Source organism: Acomys minous, assembly GCF_964271855.1.
Source record: "Acomys minous genome assembly, chromosome: 19".
Taxonomy (NCBI): domain Eukaryota; kingdom Metazoa; phylum Chordata; class Mammalia; order Rodentia; family Muridae; genus Acomys; species Acomys minous.
In genome coordinates, this window is record NC_140499.1 from 10,260,801 (window position 1) to 10,284,739 (window position 23,939).

General features: G+C 42.2%; 1 protein-coding gene across 8 annotated transcripts in view; it reads left to right on the top strand.

Moving 5' to 3' along the window:
- The window catches only part of MECOM (MDS1 and EVI1 complex locus), a 568,506-nt gene that overhangs the window by 287,742 nt on the left and 256,825 nt on the right, over positions 1-23,939 (top strand). The window contains exon 3 of one of the 8 annotated variants that reach the window (XM_084768612.1): positions 19,478-19,620. The exons of the other annotated variants lie outside the window; for them this stretch is intronic. Coding sequence (XP_084624738.1) covers positions 19,478-19,513 — 36 coding nt within the window. The 3' untranslated portion in view covers positions 19,514-19,620. Of the gene's footprint in view, positions 1-19,477; positions 19,621-23,939 lie in introns of those variants that run through there. 8 annotated transcript variants of the gene reach the window in all.

Below are 23,939 nucleotides of genomic sequence, written 5' to 3' on the forward strand. Positions count from 1 at the left end.
ACTTTCTGGCCAAAGATCAGCCATTCTGTTTCTGTCCTTTAAGAATCCAGCTGATGGCCATTATATAAGTATTCGTTAATCTTTTAGTGTTTATCCTCTTAATTTTTCTAGTATTTTATTTGTGTGTGTCTGTGTGTTCATGCACACACCCGTGCACTCCTGAGTACCACCATACACATATGGAGGTCAAGGACAACTTGTGGGAGCTAGTCCTCTCCTTCTAACCTGTGGTTTCTGTCAATCGAACTCAGGCTGTTGAGCTTGGCAGCAAGCTCCTGTACCTGTTGAGCCTTCTTGCCGGCCCTCTCCACAACCTTAAGAATGTGAATTGTTCCCTCTGTGGACATAATGGACAAAGGCCATTGAGAAGGCTCCTGATGGTTTCTGGCAAACTTTATCCTTGGTGTTGTAGCTATGTTCTTGACTCTATTGAGTTAAGACAAAAGCCATTAGCCATCAGCAAAGGCACCTTCGCCAGCTTTTTGTCCACTCCTGTGTGCTCATTTTGAAATGTCCTGATGTGGTATATGTCTATGATTACACCGCATCCTCCTCCCTGATTAGACTGATAGTTGTGTCCTAACTAGCACAGCCTGTCTGAGGCTGTTTCACTTTAAAAAAAAAAAATGAACAGAAAAAAAAAGAGGTTAAAAAGAAAGCAACTCTCTTAGACATCCTTAAAGTAAATGTGAATGAGGAAATTCAGATTTGGCAAACAATTACTGAGTGCCTACTGTGTGTTGGACCCTACTGAGTGCCTACTGTGCTTTGGAGGGCCCCGCATTAACAGTTTCCTTTGCGGCCACTTGGCTTGTTCTGATGGAGTGTTCTGGTAGAGTGGTACAGTTTCTGCTACTCTCTTTTCTCCTCACAGCTCTTCTCATTTCTTCTTCTTCTTCTTCTTCTTCTTCTTCTTCTTCTTCTTCTTCTTCTTCTTCTTCTTCTTCTTCTTCTTCTTTTCAATAAATTGCATTTCCATCTACCCAGTTGTGCAGGACAGAGTGTGTTTGACTGTACTTACTTTCACCACAGCAGCCCCAACTGTTCTGGGGTTTCCACCCTCTCTCACCACCCTGTTCTTCATATACACTGCTCTTTGTTCTTGGGTGTCTCCTTGCTCATCCTTAGGGAATATTATATTTATTCTCTGAGTGGTGTTCTTGCATGACATCACCCACAGACTTCCTAATCACAACTTAGTGTTTCTTAAATTTGGCTTCCCTGGCAGCAGTGAAACCCTGTACTGAGAAGCTTGAAATATTAGGTGGTGCACAGCTTTGCTTAGATTACCCAAGAGAGCAGGGTTGTTTAGAGTTTTCACAGCTATGCTCTCCTAGTGCTGTCTTGATGGCATTTCACAAAGTTGTGCAGTATTGCCAGTGCTCAGCATATTTCTTACTTTTTGTTTTAATAAGCAGACTGTATTAGACAGCTCAGGCTGCCCAGACTTGGGGCTTAGGCAGCAGAAATTTGTTTTATCACTTCTCTAGAGACTAAACGTCAAAGACTAAAATTCTGGTTGGTTCTGGCTTTGGTGGGGGCTATCTTTATTCTAGGGCCTGCATATGCTAAGATAGGAGCTTGGACAATGATCTATATCTAAGACATTTTTTATACATTGCATATATTTTTCCATATATGGTGTTTTGTAAAAAAAATCTATAAGTTTACATTTCAGGGAAATAGGGTTTTTGAAGGCATATTTATAAGCTCAATATATATATATATATATTTAAGTAAAATAACCCAGAGATAGTATAACAGATTTAATTTTCCTCCCAAGGAGTGTTCGTTTAATAAAGAGAAATTTGCAAAATATTACAGTTGAACTATGATTGCCACATCCTGAGGTATGTCATTTTCATCACTTGGTTAAGCCCTCTCGTGTGTGTTGGGAGCTTAGCACTAGGCTGCGGAGGGACACAGAGGCTAACCACGGAAGCGCCATTGGCTGGGACATAGAGTAGCACTGGGTCATTACTGGGCAGAGGCCAATCACTATCCTTCAGAGTTTTTGTTGATTTCAATACTGTCTCTCTGCCTTTTAGTTAGTTTGGCTAATGGTCTGTCTATCTTGTTGACTTTCTCAAAGAACCAGCTCTTGGTTTTGTTGATTCTTTGGACTGTTTTCTTAGTTTCTAATTTGTTAATTTCACCCCTGAGTTTGATTATTTCCAGACGTCTACTCCTTTTGGGTGTTTCTGCTTCTTTTTTTTCTAGGGCTTCCAGTTGTGTTGTTAAGGTGCTTATGTGCGATAGGCAGATTTGGGCCCAGGGGTCCCACTCAAACTAAGGCACCAGCCAAGGACAATACAGGTGGTAAACCTTAAACCCCTACCCAGATCTAGACAATGGACAGAACGCTCTCCACAGTAGAGTGGAGAGTGGGATATTACTTTCTCACATACTCTGGTGCCTCACCTTTGACCATGTCCCCTGGAGGGGGAGGCCTGGTGGCACTCAGAGGAAGGACAGCAGGTTACCAAGAAGAGACTTGATACCCTATGAGCATATACAGGGGGAGGTAATCCCCCTCAGGTACAGTCATAGGGGAGGGGAATAAGGGGAAAATGGGAGGGAGGGAAGAATGGGAGGATACAAGGGATGGGATAACCATTGAGATGTAACAAGAATAAATTAATAAAGGAGAAAAAAAAGAAATAAAATAAATCAAAAAACAAAAAAACAAAACAAAACAAAAAAACCAGAGTTTTATAAATCTTTTTTGTTTCTCTCTCTTGTTTCCTAGAAACTCAAGCATCTCTAGGATGCGCGACATTCTGTGGCCATGGCCTTATGCAAAGAGAAAGCCCTGGATGTTTCCTAGTTAACAATACAAAAGGGAATCAGGAAAGCTTCCTAACTTATTTTGTAGTCAAAGAACAATTTGAGTGGTGTAGTTTAATTTTTTCTAACATTCCTAGGTAGCTTGTTGGAAAAAAAAACTTTGAGTCCTTTAGCATTTTTTAAAACCTTTATCACTGGCCATTATCAAACTCTGCAAGTATACGTGTGTCCATTAGCAAGGCTGCTACTATGGGCGAAATCCCTTATTATGTCATCTTCTCCAGAACTGCTCCAAATTGTTTGATCTGTTGAAATTGCAGGTATGTGCTTAGCTCTGATTTTTACCTCTTATTTTTACCTCTCATGCGTACATAAAATTGTACGCAGAAAAATAATGATGCATGTAGATAGTAAATTTTTTTCTTTGTCCTGTTAAATAGATGAGATGGAATAGTGGAAAGAGATTATGTTGGAGTTGGAAATTCATCATCCAGTTTTGATTCAGTGCTGTGAAAATACATTATGTTTCAGACTGTAATCCAGAGATGCAATAGTGCAGTGAGCTATGCCTCCCTGTCCCATTGTAAAACAAGCCATCTACATGATCAGAAGGGTGTGTTGGGGTTATGCAATGGTATCATCTCAGATATTAAAACATGAAATCTCTATGTTCCCTGAAATACAAATGTCCATTAACACCAACAACAACATTGTATTTTCCAGATACCTAACATCTATATCAGGGCCATAAGAGCAAGGTGTCTATCCATTGAGCCACGTTTCCAAGGAGGTGTTTGCCTTAAGACTTTTGAAGTGGCTTCTAATATGTGAAGAAGACAGCTCATATGTATGTGTGTATTCATATATATCATATATATGTATATGCACACATGTGAGTATCTTTAATAGATACTTACTAATGAAGAGTAATGTAACCTAACCATAAATAACAGCCTATGGTACAAAGCACCCATTCAAAGATGGTCCCTATTGTGCCTTTTTACTTCAAAAGGAATAATGTCTCTCAGGAAAATTTTCGTTTATTCCAGGAATAGTACAAACTGGTCCATGTGCAATTGCACGTTTCTTCTGCTATTGTGGGTCAGAAGCCATACTCGCCAGATCTTCCCCTTCCTCAGAGAGATTATGACACTGTTCAGCACATATCACAACAGGTTTCTGATCAGGCCTGTCCCATCAGTCAAATGCTACAGGAGACACAGATAATAATCTGGCGGAGCCTCTTAATTGAGTCCTGGGAAGTCAGGTGCAGAAAGCCATTCCTGTTCATACAGAAACGAATATTCTGAATACGTGCTGAACAGCCTATGGACACTGCAGGCAGGTGTGCACACCTTGTTTCTTCTTGTTTCTTTCAAGAGTTGATCAGCGTCCAGCCTTGCACTTGGGAGGTACGGGCAGATGAGATTGCTGTGCAATTGAGCTCAGCATGGTCTACGGCCAGGGTGACATAGCAAAACCTGTCTCAACAAACAAACAAACAAACAAACAACAACAACTGTTTCTGTGTAGGCTACGTACATCTATTGGATTGATAATACCTACAAAAGGTAGTGGTCCCAATAACTCTTACATTCTTCCCAAAATAAGTTTCTTCCTTTGTTTTTTATTTTTCTTTTTAAACTTTATTTTCTTTTAGGTGTGTGAGTGTTGTTTTTCCTGCATGTACGCCTGTGGGTCATGTGTGTGCCTAGTACCCAAGGAGGTCAGAAGATGTCATCAGATGCCCTGGACTAGAGTTAAGGATGGCTGTGAAGCGCCATGTGGGTGCTGGGAACCAAACTTGAGTTCTCTGTAAGAACAAGAGCTCTTTCCTGTCAAGGCATCTCTCTGGTCCCCACTGCTTTTCAAAACCAGCAAAAGAGGATTCCATTTATAGTGCTCTCCAGAACTGACATGTCCTGCTTACATGTTTCTTTCATCCATTTTGTTACTCTCAACACCTAAGACCAGCAGCTGAGGCTTTCAGACGTCTCTCCTCAGCATCCTCTCCGTGTCTTTCCTCATGGTCCAGGGACCTCATCATGTAGCTGAATTGGCTTACTATAGCCTCCCCTGTTCTCTGGTTACGTAGTGTCTAGGACGGGCGGACCACCTAGGAGCCAAACTTATACAGAAGACTTTTCCTCTTTGGGGCTCCAGCGAGATGGTGAGATTCCATGTCTCAAGGTGAACACCTCTCTCCTGTCACACTGATGCTGAGGGTTTGTGGATGTTGACACGGAGTGTATGCGTGTATGTTGCTGTTATGGTAGCTCATTCATGGATGGTGGGCACCTTTGAGAGAACAGTGCTGTTTTCCCCTTGACTGTTGGCAACACCCTCCTCCTAGGCTTCCCAGATTGTATAGAACCTTCAACTGGTCCACAGCCACAGGTCTGCATGGTTTGATTTGCTTTTGTTTGTTTGTTTGCTTAGATTATTGTGGTGGTACTAGTGTAGAAAGTCCACTCCGATGCAGACACTGGCTGCCCCGAGGAATGAGCTACTCCTGTTGGTCTCACTCACATTGTCAGCCTACATCCCATTTTCCTGAAAACCTGACCCAATACTGTCTACCCTTGGAATTAAGACGGTCATCTCATGGCAGCACAAAGCATCTTTATAGAGTCAAAAGAGTCCCTGGCTAAATCTAGTCTACAGGTGGGGCAGGTTACCTGCCTCTGCATCTGCAGGATTGTTTTCCCTTAGCTAGAACTGATAACTTAACACTTAAAAAAACACAGACATCTCTCTATTGGCTCCCAAAAGCCTCTAAATCATCTTCCTAGATTTATGCCTTTGGCACATACAGTCTTGCCCATGTGATGGAAACTAAACTTTGGGATCATAGATGGGAGGTTAGTCCTGGTGGAGTGCTCCACAAGGCATCCACCCCACCTTGTTTAGTAGAGGGTGAGACAAAGCTAGAGATCATTCTGGGCCACATCTGGCGTTCATCCTGGGTTAGAGAAGGTTAACACTCCCTGATAGACAAGATGCTTGGAGAAGGGGAGAGAGTCCGCTCTGTCTAAGTCAGTTGGCCGAAGCCAATTAATGTTTCCCTGTCCCCACTTTCATGACCCCATTAAACATCTTAGAGTTCTCAGGGTTTTTTTTAGACTCTTTCTCAGTTTTTCTCTGTAGAGAAATACTTAATAGTTTGTTTTATGTCGTTTTCCACCCAAGTGTGTGTTGACTTACGTAGGGTTTGGGGGCCAGAGAGAACACAGGTGATTTGCCCTCTAGGTCCTGACCGTCTCTGAGGGTGTGCAGGCTCTGAGGAATGGCTTAGGCAAGGATTTTGCCCCAGAGCACACCCACGTAGGTGGATGCCAAGTAGCCAAACCAAAAGTTGATGGCAGCAAGCTTCCCCAGCCTAAAGTGAATCTGCTTACTACTCTTAGGTGGCATAGATGCCACATAAGGCCACAAGGATGTGGCTAAGAGAAGCTCTTGTCTGGAAAGACAGCATATGAGGCTCTTGCCTGTGGGAGAGAAAAAAAAAAAGGGTACCACATGTGTGCCTGGAGAGTGAGTAGACTGCTTTTCTCTTTGTAGCTTAACCTTGATGGGCCTGTGTGTACTTTTAATTGTGTTTGATCTAGAGATCTTACCTTCAGGGAGCTGACCATAATAGTGCACAAAAGGGCAAGTTTATTGACAATTCAATATCTGCTGCCTCTTAGCTGTGGCCGTTCACGGTGCCTTTTCACACCTCCAGTTTACATGTCACCGGTAGTGATAATGTTATTATAATTACTAGCTTTTGAAGGAGCTCTTCTGTACAGATACATGAAGCAAGCTTCCCATGAGTCCCCGGGCTGACAGCGGCCGCTCCTACGTTCAGCATTTGCTTGGCACTTGCTGTACATCCAAGCCCTTGCTACTCTTAAGTGACAGAGAGGGATAAAAAATAGCTGCAAAAGAGATACTCAAAAGGAAAAAGAATTATCATTGTGTTTAATAAGAGAAACGACAAGCAATCATAATTCTTTCCATTAAGTAAATATGTTAGAAAAATTTATTATGAAATGACACATTATGCGAGCCAGGAATCAAAGATGACATCCCTGCATTAAATACGGTAGATGCCATTAAGGAAAACAGTCAATATGTCACTAAGCCACGGCCTGTAAAAATTAAATTGATTTGGTAAATGTAAGTAAGATAGATCTGTTTGCTTTCATCATCAATTTTGAGTGGGTGAACAGGTGATGTCACCAACCTGGGAGCGATAAAGATGCAGGGCCATCTGGAAAGGCAGGTGATGGATGGGCAACTGCTTTTGGGTAGTGACAGTGCTGTGGTACTTTGTCACTTGGGATGCAGTACTTAATAACTTTTCAATACCATCATAATAAATTTCACTGCCTTATTAATATAGAAATGGTGAATTATTACCGCGATGGTGTGTGTAAATAACCGGAGATGCAGCCGTCAAAAGCTGATTGTTCCAGCACGTATCTTTAAGCAACACAGTTCACTCGTGATAATCAGCCTATGTCTATACCAGTACAGTTTATTGCACTTGTCAAAGGAAAAAGTAGTATTATTCAAAATTATATGAAGTCGTAATAAACAAGTTGAATATATTATCAGACTTTTCCTGTAAGTTTCCAAACATGAGGCAGTAAATAATTTTTAATAATGTCTTTTCATGTAAAATAATGTCCATATGCTGTAATAACATCCTTGCTTGACTATTAACGAAACAGTCAACTTCTTTGTATGGTTTCGAGGATATTTTTATTTGTACTTTTCAGTCACTAGAGCTCCGAGGCACGAAATCCTTCTACATTAAGAGAGCGGAGACAGGAACCTTAGGACATTTCATTAACACTCTCCAAAGTTGCTGAGTACAGACCATGTCACACGTTTCTATTTTAATTGAACAGATGTATTTAAGAGCAAACCACAGCAAACAAAATACAGACAAAATTATAAACATGTGTCACCAAGCAGTGGGCAGGCAGCAGCCCCTTATGAGCATCTGTGTGTGTTTTATGGAGAGCCGAGGAGGACTGCACTTCATAAGTTTGCCACTGATGTTTCCAGTTTAATGAGGAGAAACCAAATATGTAGATAGGTGTGAGCTGAAGATGAATTATTGGATCAATCACTTAGCACCATTGAGGGTGTCTGCCATTGTTCAATGGGAAATAGCAAGAGTCACACGGCCATTCCCTACACAGCAGGGTGCCCAGTGTGCGAGGGAATATGGAAAACTTCCTCCTTCGTGTCACTGTGATCTTTATATTATTTCTGGGCCGGGCTGACTTTGAATTCTGACGTTGTCTTTCAGGCTGCAGCCTGCCAGCCTCTTAAAGCGAAATGCCTCTCCGCCATTTCTATTACTGCTGAAAAGACAGCCAGCAGTCTATTAACAGGCAATAAAGCTCAGGAAACCCAGGCCTCATTTCTTGGGTCAGAGGTGAAAATTGCAATACTAAATGAAACAAAGGTGTGCCTTGAGCACTCTCGTAGCTGCACTGGAGTGAGCACACGTGTTCTTAGCCAGCGTCTCCTGCTTAAAGGGGAAGGAGTAATCATAATAGTGGTGGCCCGTGGAGTTAAGTACTCAGTTGAGAGAAATTATATCACTCTGACAAATATAGCCTTCACAGGAGATAAAGTCTCTAATGATGTTAAATGCATATATTTATCATTTAATTCAACGACCCTAGTCCTTTGGGCTTTAGACCAACTCCGTTTCCCTGAAGCTTGGGAACTTTTTACTAGCCCAGAGAATAACGGCCATTTGTCAGAAGTTCCAAAGTCGAACGACACAGTTGGAAGCAAAGGACAGGAGAGGAGGAAATGGTTAATGAAGTCATTCCACCTCAGAGAGTATTACTGTGAAGTTCTATTGATGTACAAACAGGGGTGAACAGTCGGTGGCACATGGGATAGTGAGGAAATTGTAATCAAAGTAATTTTCATCACATTTTATTAACTCACATATGTCACCAGTGTACACCGCATGTTAATATGCAAAAAGGAGCCCCTAAGTAGTTAGGAAACCTGCAAGCTGGATGTGGAAAGGTCCAAAGGAGCCGCAGAAACAGAAGCAGAGGTTCTGAAGGTGAAACGGGGAAGCAGGAGTGCCCCCCAAAATAAAGAGGCCCCTGAGGATGGCAAGCTTCTCCTCACTGTGTTCTAGATCTCATACGAGGAGGCCTGTGAGTGATGCCCAGGAAGCACCGTGACTCTTGTGTCGCCCTTTGTGAGACTGTCAGGGCCTTTTGTTCATGCTGTCAGTCAACTGTTCCCTGCCCCCCACCCCCACCCCCAAGCCCCCTCAGGCAGCCACATGGGTAACTGCAGTAGCTGCTTGCAAATAGATTTCTGTAACACCGTATTATCCTTCAGGCCTTTGCTTTGGAGCTCCCAGCCTCCCCCCCCCCCCCCGCCTACCCCCCCAGTCTTCAACAATCTAGCCATTCATGTGCCGTGGGCCCTTGCTTACTTCTTCACCATGCGTCTAGCGGTTTGTGTTTCAGGGCCATGTGTGACACAGTGGAACGAACACTGGGATAGATGCCAGGAGCCTGGAGGTTTTTTTTTTTAGCCCCAAGTCAGACTCGGGACCTTGGAAAAGTCGTTTGACTTTCTTCTGTCTCACCCCCTCGCCGACCCGTGTGGAATACTCCCTAGGGTAACAGGTTTGGGGGTTTTGTTTATAATGAGGCCGTGCTTGGGCCTTTGTGCTCTGGGAAGAATACAAATTCATTTCAAGTTAAGTAAAAAATAGGTGCTTGCTTTGTCGCTTGTCCTGGTAAAACTACTGTAAACTTGTGGTTTGAAGACTTGAAATGAAAGCGACCTTGGTATGTGCATCGCTCTCTGGATGGTGTGTTGAAGCAGGGCGGGCACTTGAAGACCTAACTTTTCTTTTGAGTAGAAAGCTGGTGCGTTAGAGATACTATGCTCTTTCTCCTCTCCTTGGAAAGGTGGGGCTATGGGTTTCTTTGTTCCCCAATGTCAAGGCTATGCTGTTCACAAAACATTCCTCAAAGTTACTGTTTTGCCCTTTCAAATAGAACATAGATACAATGCGACTATCTAAACGAAACAAAATAGTACAAAACAGTAAGAAAAGAGACAGTGTGAGTTAGAGAGCATTGGTTCCTTTGTTAAAAATGTGCTAACCCACTTCCTGTCTGACCTGGGTGTTTGAACACCTTTTCCCAGTTTACCTCAAATCATAGGATGGAGTAATATAGCCTCAGGGGTCAGATGTGAAGGTGAGGTTGAGAAACCGCACACAGGGCTTCAGACAGCGTGTGGAGCTGTAGTGTGCATTTCGTAGCACCCTGCGTGGTGCCCTCATGAGCAGCTTTCCATTGGCGATGCTTCACCCCCTAGAAGCACAGGAAAAGACTAGAAAATTAAATGTTCTGGGTTTGCACAGCCACAACGCCAGGGAGTTAACTAACTATTATTCTCTTTCTGAATCCTGTTTAGAAGTGGCTTTGCTGTGTAAGTAGACGTTGATGGGGCTCACATGGATTTCAAGTGAAGACTTTAGGAAGGGTCCCTTAAGCACACTGAGGAGGAGGAAGAGGAGAAGGGGTTTTACCTTTGTGTCTGATGAACCTCTGTTTGCAACAAGGTGGGGATGGGTGAGGGAGGTAAGAGGTTAGCATGGTTGGGTCAGCATATGAAGCCAGTCTTCCGATCCCATGTTAAGGAAGTACAACTGAGCACATTGGCTTAAGCTTATGATTCCAGATCTGGACAGGCAAAGACTCCCCGTCCAGCCAGCCTAACCTGTTTAGGAGTTCCAGCCCAGTCAGAGACCCTGTCTCCAAAAGGGTGGAAGGGTGATGGTGCTATGTGACAAAACCTGAGGTTATTATCTGAGCTTTCATACACACAGCTTCCGAGACTCACCCCAGCCCCCAGTGTTTGCTTCGAGCACCTTTGTTTGAGGTTTCTCTTGTTCCTCCCTTCTTCCCTGTTCACCCCGACCCCCAGCACTCCCCTGGCTCGCAAACTGTTCCTTCCTAGGCTTCAGTCAGAAGAGCAGTAGGGATGGCTTGTTCCACAAAGAGGGAGGGAAGAAAGTGGTGTGGTCAGAGAGCTAGGGACGGGCTGAGTGTTTTTGTTCCAGTGTGTGGTCCTCTTCAGGAACCGCTCTCCTGGAACCTTCCTGACTGACTGAAAGCACACATTCCTCTTGCCAGCAAGGGTCCTTGATGGACTACGATGTCTAATTTTAAATGAAGACAGTATTCTTGTCCCTCCACAGGATCCTGTTGCACGAGAAATGACCTTAGCCAGTTTGTGAATTGGTGTCTTTTCTCAGTCCTGCTTGGCTGTTTATGATGCTAGAGTGATGTCTTGTCACTATATCATAACTCACTAGGTTGTGGCAAAATATAGACATGCGTCATGAATGCTAGCACATCTCCTGGTCTTATTGTCATTTGTTCACACACGACTCTTTTTTTATATAGTGTTATGTAGACAGAAGTTTGGGGACCAGATGGAGTAGAAGATTCTCAGTGACTTCTGACATGCTAAACTTTGCCATTTCTCATAATGTCTGAATTATTTGTAAGAAGCATCAACAGTTGTATTGTTTTCTCATGAAAAAAATGTCATCTGTATGCTTTGAAATGGAGGCAGCTACCTCTCCAACTCCCAGCATGTTGCATTGGAATACTTGACAATGCAGTTGAGGATCTCTAGTTATATGGAGTTGAGTTTGCCTGCACGTGGATAGAAACTTCTCAAAGGAAGAGTAAGAAGGGACAGGACTCCTCGCGTAGGGACAGAAGGCCCCTACTTCCTGGGGGTGCAATTAGCTCCATCATTCAGTTTCCTTAGCTGTGAAAACTTTGGGTTAATGTCTACCAACATCTATAACATCTACAGGGCTAGTTTGTTGCAAAATTCCTTGCTGCATTTTGCGATTCTCTAGACAATCCATACCATCTTAAGATTTTATGTGCGGGGATGGGGTGGGGCTTCCACTGAGAATAACACGGATTTTGTAATACTTAGTGCAAACATGAGATGTTTGAAGAGGCATCAATGTTAAGAAATTCAGGAACGGTATATTTGAAAGAGAATCTCTTTTGATGTACCTTCCAAAGCCCGAAACATCTCAGTTGAAGACACTAATTCTGTAAGGATATTATCAGCGGTATAAAGGTTGATGGGTAGTTGGCTTTGTCTATAAATGCTTCAGGTTAAAAAACTATAGAAGAGCTTGATGAAATAATGAATTATAGCGATGCAAGTTGCAGGGTAGGGACCCTATGAAGGGAAATATGTAGCTTCATGGTGAGCTCAGCTCACAGATGCTCATAACTCACTTGAGGACCTCAGCCAAATGCTGGAGCCATGTTTTGCAGCTGCCTTGATTTTGGGCTCCATCATTTTCCTTGAATCTGGTTGAGAAGTAAGTTGAACAGCTGGAGAGCTGCTATCCATGGCTTGTCCTGCTACGTACCCCAGAGCCGTTGCAGTGCTCCTAGTATAAGGGCGAATATGACCTACACTTCGGTGTCTGCAGAATTAGGTGAAAGGTGTTCCCTTCATTCAGGCATGGTGCTGCTTGAAATATTAGAACTTTAACACCAAAAAAGGGAGAATGTAGCACTGTGATATGCTAAATATGTAGGCAAGCATGGCTATTTTTTTAAACCTGAAGTCTTGGAGACAAGAGTTAATACATATGGGCTGGGTTATTCGATTAGCTAGTTTGACTTGGGAAAAAACTCACCAGGTAGGATATTAAAATTCATCTGGTAGAGGTTAAAATTAATCAGGTAGCTTCCCAGCTCAAACAATTTATCCAAGATTTGTCTGTGATCTTTTTGAAAGCTGCTTGCGCATATATATATATATATATATATATATATATATATATATATATATATTCATATGGAATAATATGTGTTTACTCATTCATGAACTAAGTAGTATTTAATCTGGACACTAAGTTCTTCCTTCCTGCGAGGCCTCTGAGCTTGTGAGGTAGGCAGGATGGAGACTGGCTTTGGACTTACCTTGTTTCCTGGTCCTCCTGCTGAGAACATTGGTTTTTGGCTCTATAAAAGAAAGCTGTTTTCTCTATCTCTGGACAAGGCACATTCTCCTTGAAGTAATATGCTGAGTCTTTCCACAGGGCCACTCCGGTGTACTACACAAATGTCAGAAGAAAATTATTTGGTAATGAAAACTAGTGTGTGTACTTTTTTTTTTTTTTTAAAACCGAGGGGCTGTGTGTTTTCAGGGAGACTGGAAGCCTCTATCTAACCCGAGTCTTTCGGTCCCTGAGACACGTCAGAAACTCTGACTTTACCCTGAAATGCCTTTTTGCTAGTGCCAAAATGTAAAAGTAACAAACAGCTGACAGGTTAGGCACAGGCTAAACACCAAACAAATGACATTACATCAAAGCCCCTGAGAAAATTACAAGATGTGGGGATGCCAATGGGAAGAGCGTGCGAAGAGAACTCTTTCATGGCGGTATGGATGCCTCTGCCTGATTCTTGCACTGGGGATGTGTTGTTTGTATGGGCAACTGCTTTTAGTTTGGATTCATATGAAACACTGATGAAGTACGGAAGCGAGCATACGGTTCCAAAAACATCGCTCTTGCTTTTGCCTCTTAATTAATGTACGAACTCTACAAACGTGTCACAGGAACACCATATGTTCTCAGAACCTACAGGATATACAGGGCGTAGCTCTCTCTCACCTTCTCCCCCACATCCCACAGTTTTCTTTTCATCTTTACTTTTTCTTAGTTAACTATGCAAGTCAACAAATAACTCCCCTTACCTAATAGTTTTGGTTAAATGAATTGCATGTCCACCTAATGTGTTTGTCGCCTTCCTTAAGAATAATTATTCCCAGGGCTTGGCCATCTGAGGGACAGTTAGTCATTCTGAGGACACAGGTGGGGAGGGAGCACACCTGTGGTGACTCACTTACGGGGGCGATTGTCTCTGTCTGAAATGACTCACAGCTGTTCAGCATGTGCTGATAAAGAAGGGAGGAAGCATTTTAGGTCCAGAGGAAAGTTGCCTCTTAAATGAATACTATTTTCACTCTCCCCCATCACTTGGTTACTTGGAGAAAAACATGTTACTGCTTGGCATCACTGTGACCAGTGCTAACCAGCGCTCATTTTATAGGCCCTTTCTGTGGCTCTTCTCATCAGCTCTGAAGATCCACATATATTGAGCTTTCTAGAAAAAAAAATGTTGTGAATTTTTCCGGTTTTGGAGACAGAATTTCTTATTAAATCCTGTGATCCCAGTTTTAATGAATGCCAGCCACATTCAAGGCTATTGCTGTGTAGTTCTCAGCATTCCCAGAACTCCCAATAGAAAGGGAAAACTCACCTATTTACTGAGCGTACATTGCTAACGCTTTTCTAGTGAGACTTTTTTATTTATTTTTTTTTACAAAAACTTTTTACCTTGCACTATGTTTCATAGCAAAAAGGATAAAAAGTGAGAAATGTAGCAACCAGGGTCTCAGCATTCACTTGACATTAAATTTGGCAGATTTAAAAAATTCTATGATCATTTTTTTCCTATGAGACATTACTCTTGTTCGTTCTTCAAAAAACATTTGCCTTAGCGTGGGGAATTACAGATAATTCCGTGCAACAGGTTTAACTTACCATTTTCATAGTGAAAAGAATAGCCTAGCATGGTCCCGATTTTCTTTGGTTTCCTCCCATTCTCAAAAGAACCCGTGGTATTCACATTTCTTTGTCTAACAGTTTTATAATGTCTTAAGAGATTAACAGTGAGCATGAATGAGAGCCTATGGATTAGACAACAAAAAGCCCGGGACGTCCGTCCGCTACCTTGCTCGCAGATTTCAAATCTTCCAGCATCTCCGAGCGATGTATAGAAACTAAGAAAAGATAATAAGTACCAGAGTCTCAAAAGTGTTTAGTGATTCAAAAAATTCAGATGTCATGTCAGAACTGACAGACTGATGGAGCCGTCCGTGGCGAGGCCTATTTTTTGTCTTATGTTCAGTTCTCATACTGAGTGAATGCAGATGTTATCGCGGCACCCCAGACAGTCAGTCAGTGAAATGTGACAAGCTGTCAGTGGCCTTATACTAAGTTGATTTTGAGAAAATATCCTCAAGCCTTCCAGCTTCTCTTTATATGTAAAAAGCAAAACAAAACAACAACAAACCACCCTCCATCCTCATTTAATGGAGCAGATGCAAGCTATGGACCGGATTCCTTGTGCACTGTCGTCTTTAGAACACCTCAGGTCTTTGCTCTGGGGAAAGAGACTCAACACACTGGCTGTAACGCATCTCAAGTATCCAATCCCAAAGTAGCTGCAGGGTTTTTAAATGAGTTGCATAATTTTTGTTTAATTTACATCGTGCCTTAATGCTTAGCATAGGGCGTTTCAAGAAGAGAGTGAGTTCCCTTCGCTTAAATCAGGAGCCAAGAGGGAAGGTTAAAAGTCTGAGGGGCCACTTTAAACAAAAAACCCTTTCTTACAAATAGGCAAGAAAAATGAACATGTGAGTTTCCAGTAATCAAGAACTAAGAACTCTCATTTCTACACTTTTTTTTTCTTTTAAAGTGGAAGTTAAAGTTTCCTACTGGCCTCACTGAAGGCAACATTCCATTGGTCCATGAGACCAACTCTGTTCTCCATATATGAGTTGGACATTTACATTTTTTTCTAAAACCAGATTAAAAAAAAAATAAGGACAAGGGAATTAGAGAGTCTTCAATCTGATCATATATTGTTATTTAAGGATTAGTTTGCTTATGCAGTGACCATTTTAGTTCACATCAATTCTAGATTTAATTTAAGTCAAGAATTTCAAAGCTAGAGCAAGTCCACAAGCCAGCAATGAGAAGATAAAAATTAGAAAATGGACACAAGTTTGATAAACTCTGCCTTCGCTGTGTTGCTTTGATGATGGCAATGGTGTCTTTTAAACATTAGGACAGGGGGACAGTGTACCTTCTTTTTCTTCAGCCAGAACATAGTCCTTGGCTCTGTGTGTGTATGTGTGTGTTTGTGTGTGTATGTGTGTGTGTGTGTGTGTGTGTGGCGCTGAAGCGCTGCTGTTGTATGTAATATGCTAATTTTGAATGAAAGATCGTTTGTCAGATACACTTGTGTCACTTTCTCCCAAACTCACTACTTCACTACTGCCAGTCCACACTTTTGGAAACTAAAGGCGCAGGAACTCGAGTGACCTGTTCGTCTCAGAGTGGCCCCCGAGGAGACCGTCACACAACGAGAAATCATCTTGTGATTTTGAAAAATGAAGACGTGAAGACATTTTGAAGATAACATCTAGCCAGGCGTTTCTGTAAAACGCAGGGCTAAACAATCAACTGGAATTCTGCATATGGAGGAAATGATTTAGAATCTGTTTCGCCCGCTAATCGCACTTGCGCTCTGAGTTTTAGATTTCATCTGTCTGCTCAGATCTATTGTAAGCCATTAAGTGGCTTCCTTTTTCCCCTACAAATTGAATGCTGCAACTGCAAGGAACTCTTTTGTTCTTTTAATTCAGTCAGCATGGAAATGATTTTCTCATTTCAGGCCCCTTTTCTCTCCTCTCTTCATTGTGTCAATAAAATAGAGCTGTGCAGGCTGCTCTAATCAGCTTACAGTGCTAATTCATTGCGCAGGGATGCTATCTGTGTTTGGCTACAGGTGGGCACTCTAAGGGGTCAGTCTCCAGGGGAGTGTAATTGTGTGTGTCCTGGGGCTTGTTTGCAGAATGACCTAAGGCTCAAGTCCCAGCTCAGGACAGGAGGGGGGACCAACACACAGAAGCTGGGACAACACACACAACAACTGTGTATTCCCTCTCTCAGCCTGATGTCCTGAGTCCCCACCCCACCCCACCCCATCCCCCACCCCCCACCCTGCCCCCGGCCCTGTATTCTCTACTCTTTATGCATTTGTGTTTTTCTGAGATTTTCTGTACAACATGAATTCATTTAAAATTTGTACACATTTCTGAAGGGTACAAGCAATTTTCTGCTTCCGAGCTGTGAGTTAAAAGTTAGGGTAGGAGTAATTAATGTATGCTAACATGACCAAACCACACTGAACAACAACAGCAGCAACAAAGAAATCCCAAAGCTGCCAGTTTAGAAAAATATGTTCTTTCATGTCCCGCGAACGTTGCTTAATATGTAGATATTGGGAGTATTATGGGCTAATAAGTTAAGCTTTATGAGCACGGAGGAATTTGTGACAGTTTTGGAGGGAGAGTAGTCATCAGTTGTTTGCAGGAAGCAGAAAAGTAACTCTTGGAAAGGAGGCTGAGGTCCCTGCATCCTTGAGGAGTTTGGCGTGAACTGCAAACCTGTGTGGAGTTACTGTCCCTGCTGGACATGAGCTTAGTTACTGGATCCAGCATTGCTTGTGTTAGGATTAGAAATTCCATAACATCCTTTTATTTTCTCCGAATAGTCGTTTTTTACTTTTTTTTTTTCAAATTTTGGTTTGCACTGGGGTTAATTCCAGCCCTAATGGAAAAATGTGGACTTTATAGAATAGCTTTAAGCAGGTTTTAAAATAGAAAGACGTGACAAATGCTTTTAAGCTCTGCGAATGGACTGTGAGCTATGGACAAGCTAAGCAAGCGGCCTTTCATTTACTGATGAAATCTAGTGGTTGTCTAACGTATCAGAAAAAGTGTCACTTTCATATTAGTGAAATAATGAGGGGAAACGGTGATATTTTGAGTAACATGAGAAAGAGTCGAACTCCCTTAGCGTCAGATTGCAGAGCTCGAGCTGTGATGTCTGAAGTTGAATGCAGGCTCAGTCACTGGGTTGTGCAAACACAACTTTTAGGAGTGGATTAGGTTAGTACCTGTGTTCTGAGCACGCTCTTGCATTGCGGTTCTTTCGTTGTTTTTTCCTTACTGTTTCAGCCGCACGCTGTGCCTGGTTCGCTGTTTTTTAACATCACTGCCTCATGAAGGCTCTCAAGTTCACCTTTTTATTTGTTTATTTAGAACTCACATAGAGTAATATCAGGAGGTGGAAGAGAAAACATGGCAACTTGTAAAGGATGTTTCTCGTTTTCATCCTTCTGTGGGGAGATTCTTATGTGGAACTCTGAGATATTCACACTTAAACTCCTTTACTTTACTTTAATTCTCTACTTTAATTTTTGTTAACTATTAGTGATTTTTCTGACCTAAGCAATTAACTTTTATGCAAAAACACTTTCACTATTGTTTTCTTTATGAAATTGATGAGGTACTTGTTTAATTTTGTTTAAAGTGCTCGTCCCATTGTCCCATATATTTTCCTAGATAACTGAATTTGGCCTTGACTTATCATTAGTCATTTTCCATAATAGTCAATTGCTTTGGGCATATTTAGGCTTATTCTCTTCAGGACACACACACACACACACACACACACACACACACACACACAGAGAGAGAGAGAGAGAGAGAGAGAGAGAGAGAGATTTCACTCACTTGCTTATAGATTTCTATCTTTATAACATTTAATGTTAATAGTTTTAAAATAAACTATAATCAACAGAGCAACCTTCCCCCTAGCCCGAGGAAGGGGCTCTCAGTGACTTTAATACAGTCTTGGATCAGACAGCAAAGCTCTAGCCCCCCTTTAGATCAACTGGTCACCACAAAGCAGAGAGGAGTGGGGCCATCCACTTGAAAGTGGCACTTTTTACATAGAATTCTTCTCTCCCTTAGTTATTTATTTCAGCATGTTCTTCGGTGCTGAGAAAGTTTATCTGGTGTAAGAAAAACACTGGTGACTTGTCCTGTGTCTTAGCAGGAGCGTGTGAGAATGGCCCCTCCGTCCCCGGGAGAACATATCTCCTCTTTAAATCTTTATTGTCACCTCCAAGTCCTGTAATGATGATGATGGTCGTACTATTACTAGGAAGAATGAAAGGAAGTGACAGGACACAAAGTTAGCCATTCCAAGTATCCACTGAGCGGTGGGATAAAAGCTGGGCGTGGTCTCTCGTCCCTGATGCACTGTAAGCTGCACAGCACCTTGGAGGAGACATTCTAGGAAGACTGTGATGCATGGACCTGGCGATGTTAAATTAGAAACTCCACTGCTAAGGGTCACGGAGGCAAGGAGACAGCTAAGTGATGCGTATCTTAGTAAACCACTACATTTATGTAAATTATCATAAGCCTATGCTATAGTACATCCATAAATTGTGTGTCTTTCTAGGAGGAATATATACAGGATGAACGCTTACTGTATTAACCATGAAAACTGAGTTCTAGAAAAAGTGCTGATGATTCTAGGCTGCAGTAGACACAAGCATGACAGCACGTAGCCCAGAGAAGAAAAGATTAGGGGTCATTTTTTTTCTCTCTAGCAATATTAAAATTGTCAGAGGTGACCCCTGCTCAAATTTGTGGGAGACCATGTGTGTCATTTTTGGTAAAAACAAACTGTGTGGTGTTGGTTTGTAAAGACGGCCATGTTCAAGAAACTGTTAGTGTAACCTCCTGAGATAAATCTCTTCGTTCATCCAGTTATCTTCTGCTACCCTGAAGGTTTTAGCCATCTTACGTCAGGGTTGGGGGTGGGGGGTGGGGGTTCTAGCCATTTTAAATTTAGTAACTATGTAAAATGAAATAAAAGGAGATGTAGAGATGCTTCAGATTTGAACCACCCCTCCCCCGTTTCTGTGTTTTTATCTAGCAAACAAAGAACATATTTATTGAGTCCCATGGTTAGAAAAATCTACCCCATGGAGCAACGTGGCCTCCAGAAGACAACAGCCAACTCCTAGGACACCCGCTTATCATTGCTAAACTAGAGGGCGGCGGCGGCGGCGGCTTGATTTTCTGCCGTCCAGACACGAAAAGGTTCTGTGCGTTATTGGTTTTGCCCATCTGGGAAGAAGGAAATTAAGTTCCTAATTAGGTGAATTTGGACTAAAGAGGTGGGGCCTTGAGGGGAGGAAGAAAATTGAGAGGCCGTTTATGCCATTTCAGCTAATGATAGGAAAGGAAGCGAAGATGAGAGCAGATCCTGAAAGGTCACTGACCTTATTAAGGCAAAGAGGAGCAGCTCTGCAGAAGCCTGTACCTGTAATAGGTTGGAAGGTGTCAGGTTCTAGGATGGCCTGAGATGTCAGTACTTGCAAAAGAGGTGGGACAAACATCACTGTGCATTCTTATACGGAACGTCATTTTAATGTTGCTAGAGAGAGAAAAAAAATGACCCCTACCAGTTTCATACTCTTTTCTGGTCTGGGCTACGTGCTGTCATACTTGTGTCTGCTGCAGCATGTACTCAGTAGTGTTTGTTTTAAAAGTCAGTTTTCATGGTTAACACAGTCAGTATTAATTCTGTATATATTCATCCTAGAAAGACATGCAATTTTGTGGATGTACTATATCATAGGTTTATAATATTTTATATAAATGTAATAATTTACGAAGATATGTATCACCTAGATGTGCAGTACTTTCTAATATGCATGAAACTTTAGCTTTACTTAATTTAAATTATCCAAATACTGACAAAATGCATAAAAATGTGTTTTTTCTTGTAATCCTTCAGAAGTAAGATAAAATGTTGATACTGCTATATTAAGCAATAAAAGACAATTTATATAAAAATCTTTCTACCAATGTTTTCTAGTTCTGCTGATGTGGATGAAATAAGATGTATATTTTTAGTTCAGGTATTAACAATATGAATCTGGGCAGTTAGATGATAAACTTAGTAGTTTAGCCCCTTGAAGTAGGATTGTGTGTTCTCTGTCATAAGCAATGTACCTTAACCATTTAATGTTCTTTATAAGCATTTGGTGGTTCAAACTTGATTTTACTTGGGCATTTTTCAGTGCAGACTGCTCCTTTCTTATGATAAAGCTGCAGCAAATTGAATATTTCAGATTCTTTCCATTCTAATCCAATCACTATGGTCAACTCAGACCTCTTGTTGCCTTACTGTTCTCTCTCTCTCTCATATATACATATATGTGTAAATATATATTCAAAAACAATATGCATTTAAAAATAAAAGGACAGAGGCATAATTGTTATTAATAACATCTTTTTATTTTATGAATGTATCCCAAACATTATCATTTATAACTGCAAAACAATTTACAATTATTATTCAGGAAGGAAGATGGCTCAATTGGTAAAGATGCTTGCTGCCCCAAGTAGCATCCCTAGGGCCCACATGATGGACTGAATCCTGTAAGTGGTCGACTGACCTCCACACACATGTTCTAACATATGTGGATGCCTTTCAGCCCTCATACACTCACAAAATAAACACGTAATGTGAAGTGAAAGAAAAAGAGCTATTAACTCAAATATTTACTCAATTGACAGTAGAACCTTTGAAATCAGGCATGTACACTAAACTCACAACACACTTTAGTGTTGTGTTGTGACAATGTGACTACTGGCTCCAGCACTTAACAAAGTCTCATGTCATCCAGGGAACTCCGTCTTCTGTAACGTGATGAGTTCAGCTCGTTGTTATGGGACTGGAAGCAATAAAAGCTACCACGGGGGTGGGGGGCACACATGGTCTAGTCCACTCATCTCAAGAGTGGTGGTAAGGATTCTGAGGGTCAGGCCAGGTCACCTGCCTGCCCACGCTTGCCTGGATGAGTAGTCAGGGCTTAGATTAGATGCCAGGTTTCTTTCTGAATTTTAGTTTGTCTGGAAAACTATGCTGCTTGTGTTAATTTTATACAAGGCGATATAAGACAATGAAGAGGAAAAAAAAATAGCTAAGCAACCAGAGAATAGAAACCGGTTCAGAAATTGTTAAGATGGTCTTGACCCGGAGTGCAGTGGAACCGCCTGTTAGGTAAGCAGTGTTCTCTGCATTTTATATGGTTTGCTTAGAACCCATTGAGTTTTTATAAGTGAGCATTGATACTGAACATAGAGGTATTAATTCTAGATGATTTACCTTGGGACTTCCCTCAGTCTTAAGGAAAAATAGAGCATCTTTTGTTTCATTGGACATGAATAACTAAAGATTTTAGCTTGATTGTTCTGTATGATCGAAGCTCCAATAGGAAAATGACTGGACTTAATGCTCATTGGCCCATGGACCCCAAAGAGAAAATCTGAGCATTCATACCTCTGCGTTTTTAGACTTTAGACAACGTCTGAAATTAAGCCCCACCCAACAGTGTCAATAAAGTGCCACTGATTAGAACGTATGTGGGAAGCAGAAAGGGGCAAGATACGCGTCTTCTTTTGAAGGATGGACAGCTGCCAGTATTGATCCTGGGCTAACATTCCCAGATGGAACGAGGTGGGGACAGGTTGAGTCATATGATAACAACGCTGCCGTCCTGTGGAAGCAGTCTCAGAGGGAGCCAGCACAGCCAGGGTTGTGACAGGAAACGCAGGGAGCAGCCAGCAAGAGTCCCAGAACCTCCCTAAGCTGCAGGCTGCATACCTGTGTCCATGGGAGGGCTCTCCACAACAGTGTGAAGTGACCAAAAGTGCCAAAGCCAGAGAGGAGCCTGCTGTCCCTGACAAGGTGGGGTGTGTAATAGCATCGTCCTGTTTCCATTCCCCACAGTAGAAAATTCTACTAGACTAACAAGGCAGAGGGTAATGAGAAACATGCCAAGGTAAAAGGAAAAAAAAAAAAAAGAAAAAAGAAAAAAAGAAAGAAAAAGAAAAAGAGCAAGAGTGAGAGAGGTCTAACCTACCAACAAGAAACAAATGTGATCAATTACTCAAAGTGTGACGCTCACAGATACCTTATCTTATGGCTCCCTTAAATAAAAGCCTGATTGTTACCAAATGCGTCTAAAAACCAAGGAAGAAAAACACATTCATGAGGGAGAGCGCAGAAGGGTGAAAGGGAAACAAGATGTTATATTGGTGTCAAACAAAACAATCCCACAAACCCACGCAATTTTGTTTTTAGAGAAGTGCTTCACAATGGCCTTTGCTGAGCAGGCCATAAAATGGCTCAGTGTTCGAAAAATAAAAGCACCCAGCGTGACTTGGAGTGAGGGAGGCCGTCTGAGCAGGAAACAGCTACTGATAGTTTCCCAGTCCTTCTGAGATGTTGGTTTCACATAATCCTTTGACTCAAATATCTGAACGAAGCAAGCCCACTTTCGACGTGATTGCAGAAACAGGGTCTGATGACAGCAGGCACAGTGGCTCTATTAACCTTTGAACCCACCAAGACGCCCGTTTTTTTACATCCGTATCTTCAAGGGCGTCTGCACATGTAAGATATGTCTTTGTCCTATGAACGACACAAAACTAGTAACTGCCTTTCTAGTGCCACTCCTCTTTAGCAGGACCTTTTCATGTGCAAGGAAAGGTACGAGCCTGTTGTGATCATGTCAAGTCGAACAGGGAACATCAGGGTTAAAGCTGTGAGGACCCGAGGGCTGGCAGATCTGGCCTTGTATTCCCCCATAAGCACAGTAGCATTAACACTATCCCTTTCTTGGAGATCCTGGGTCAGTAGGTGTTACAGGATTATGTTATGAGGTGTGACTATGGAGTAGTAAGGCTGTTTTTTTTACACTCTACACACAGAAAGAGGCTCTTTTGACTTCAGTGGAGAAAACGGTACATTTCCTTAGGCCACTTGCCTCTGGTCCTTACACCCGTGTAGCAGTCTTAGTCTTCCCCCCTATTCTCCACTGTCAAGCTATTTCGGGAAGGCAGATGGCGGGTTCCTTTTAGAGGCCAGAAGTGACTTCCTTAAGCCTGGTGCTTGCCAGGAAGATGCCTCTTGGAAAGTAGCGATGCAGCCCACTCCCAGAGGATTCTGCTTCTGTCTTGCCATCATTTTACCTTTCCCACATTTTCCCAATAAAGTTCTAGCCTGCTGAAAGCAAACGCTGTCCCAGCATAGTGATCTATGGGTTTTGCACAATCTGCAGCACTGTTGGCTATTGGGCTTGTTTGTCAGGGGCATCGTATACTTATGGAGAACTTACGTGGTGCACCGAGCAGTTTCCTTTTCTGAGCTGGTGCTCTGAAGTTCCCAGGGGCCTGCCACCCACCCAGGATTTCTAGTGGAAACTTTCTGTTTTCTAAAGTGGACACCCATACATTTATTTGAGTGTCAGAAAGAGAAGTCTGGACTAGAGGTAGGGCAGTATCCCCCCACGGCGCCTTTCCACCATGCAGAAGGGTGGTAA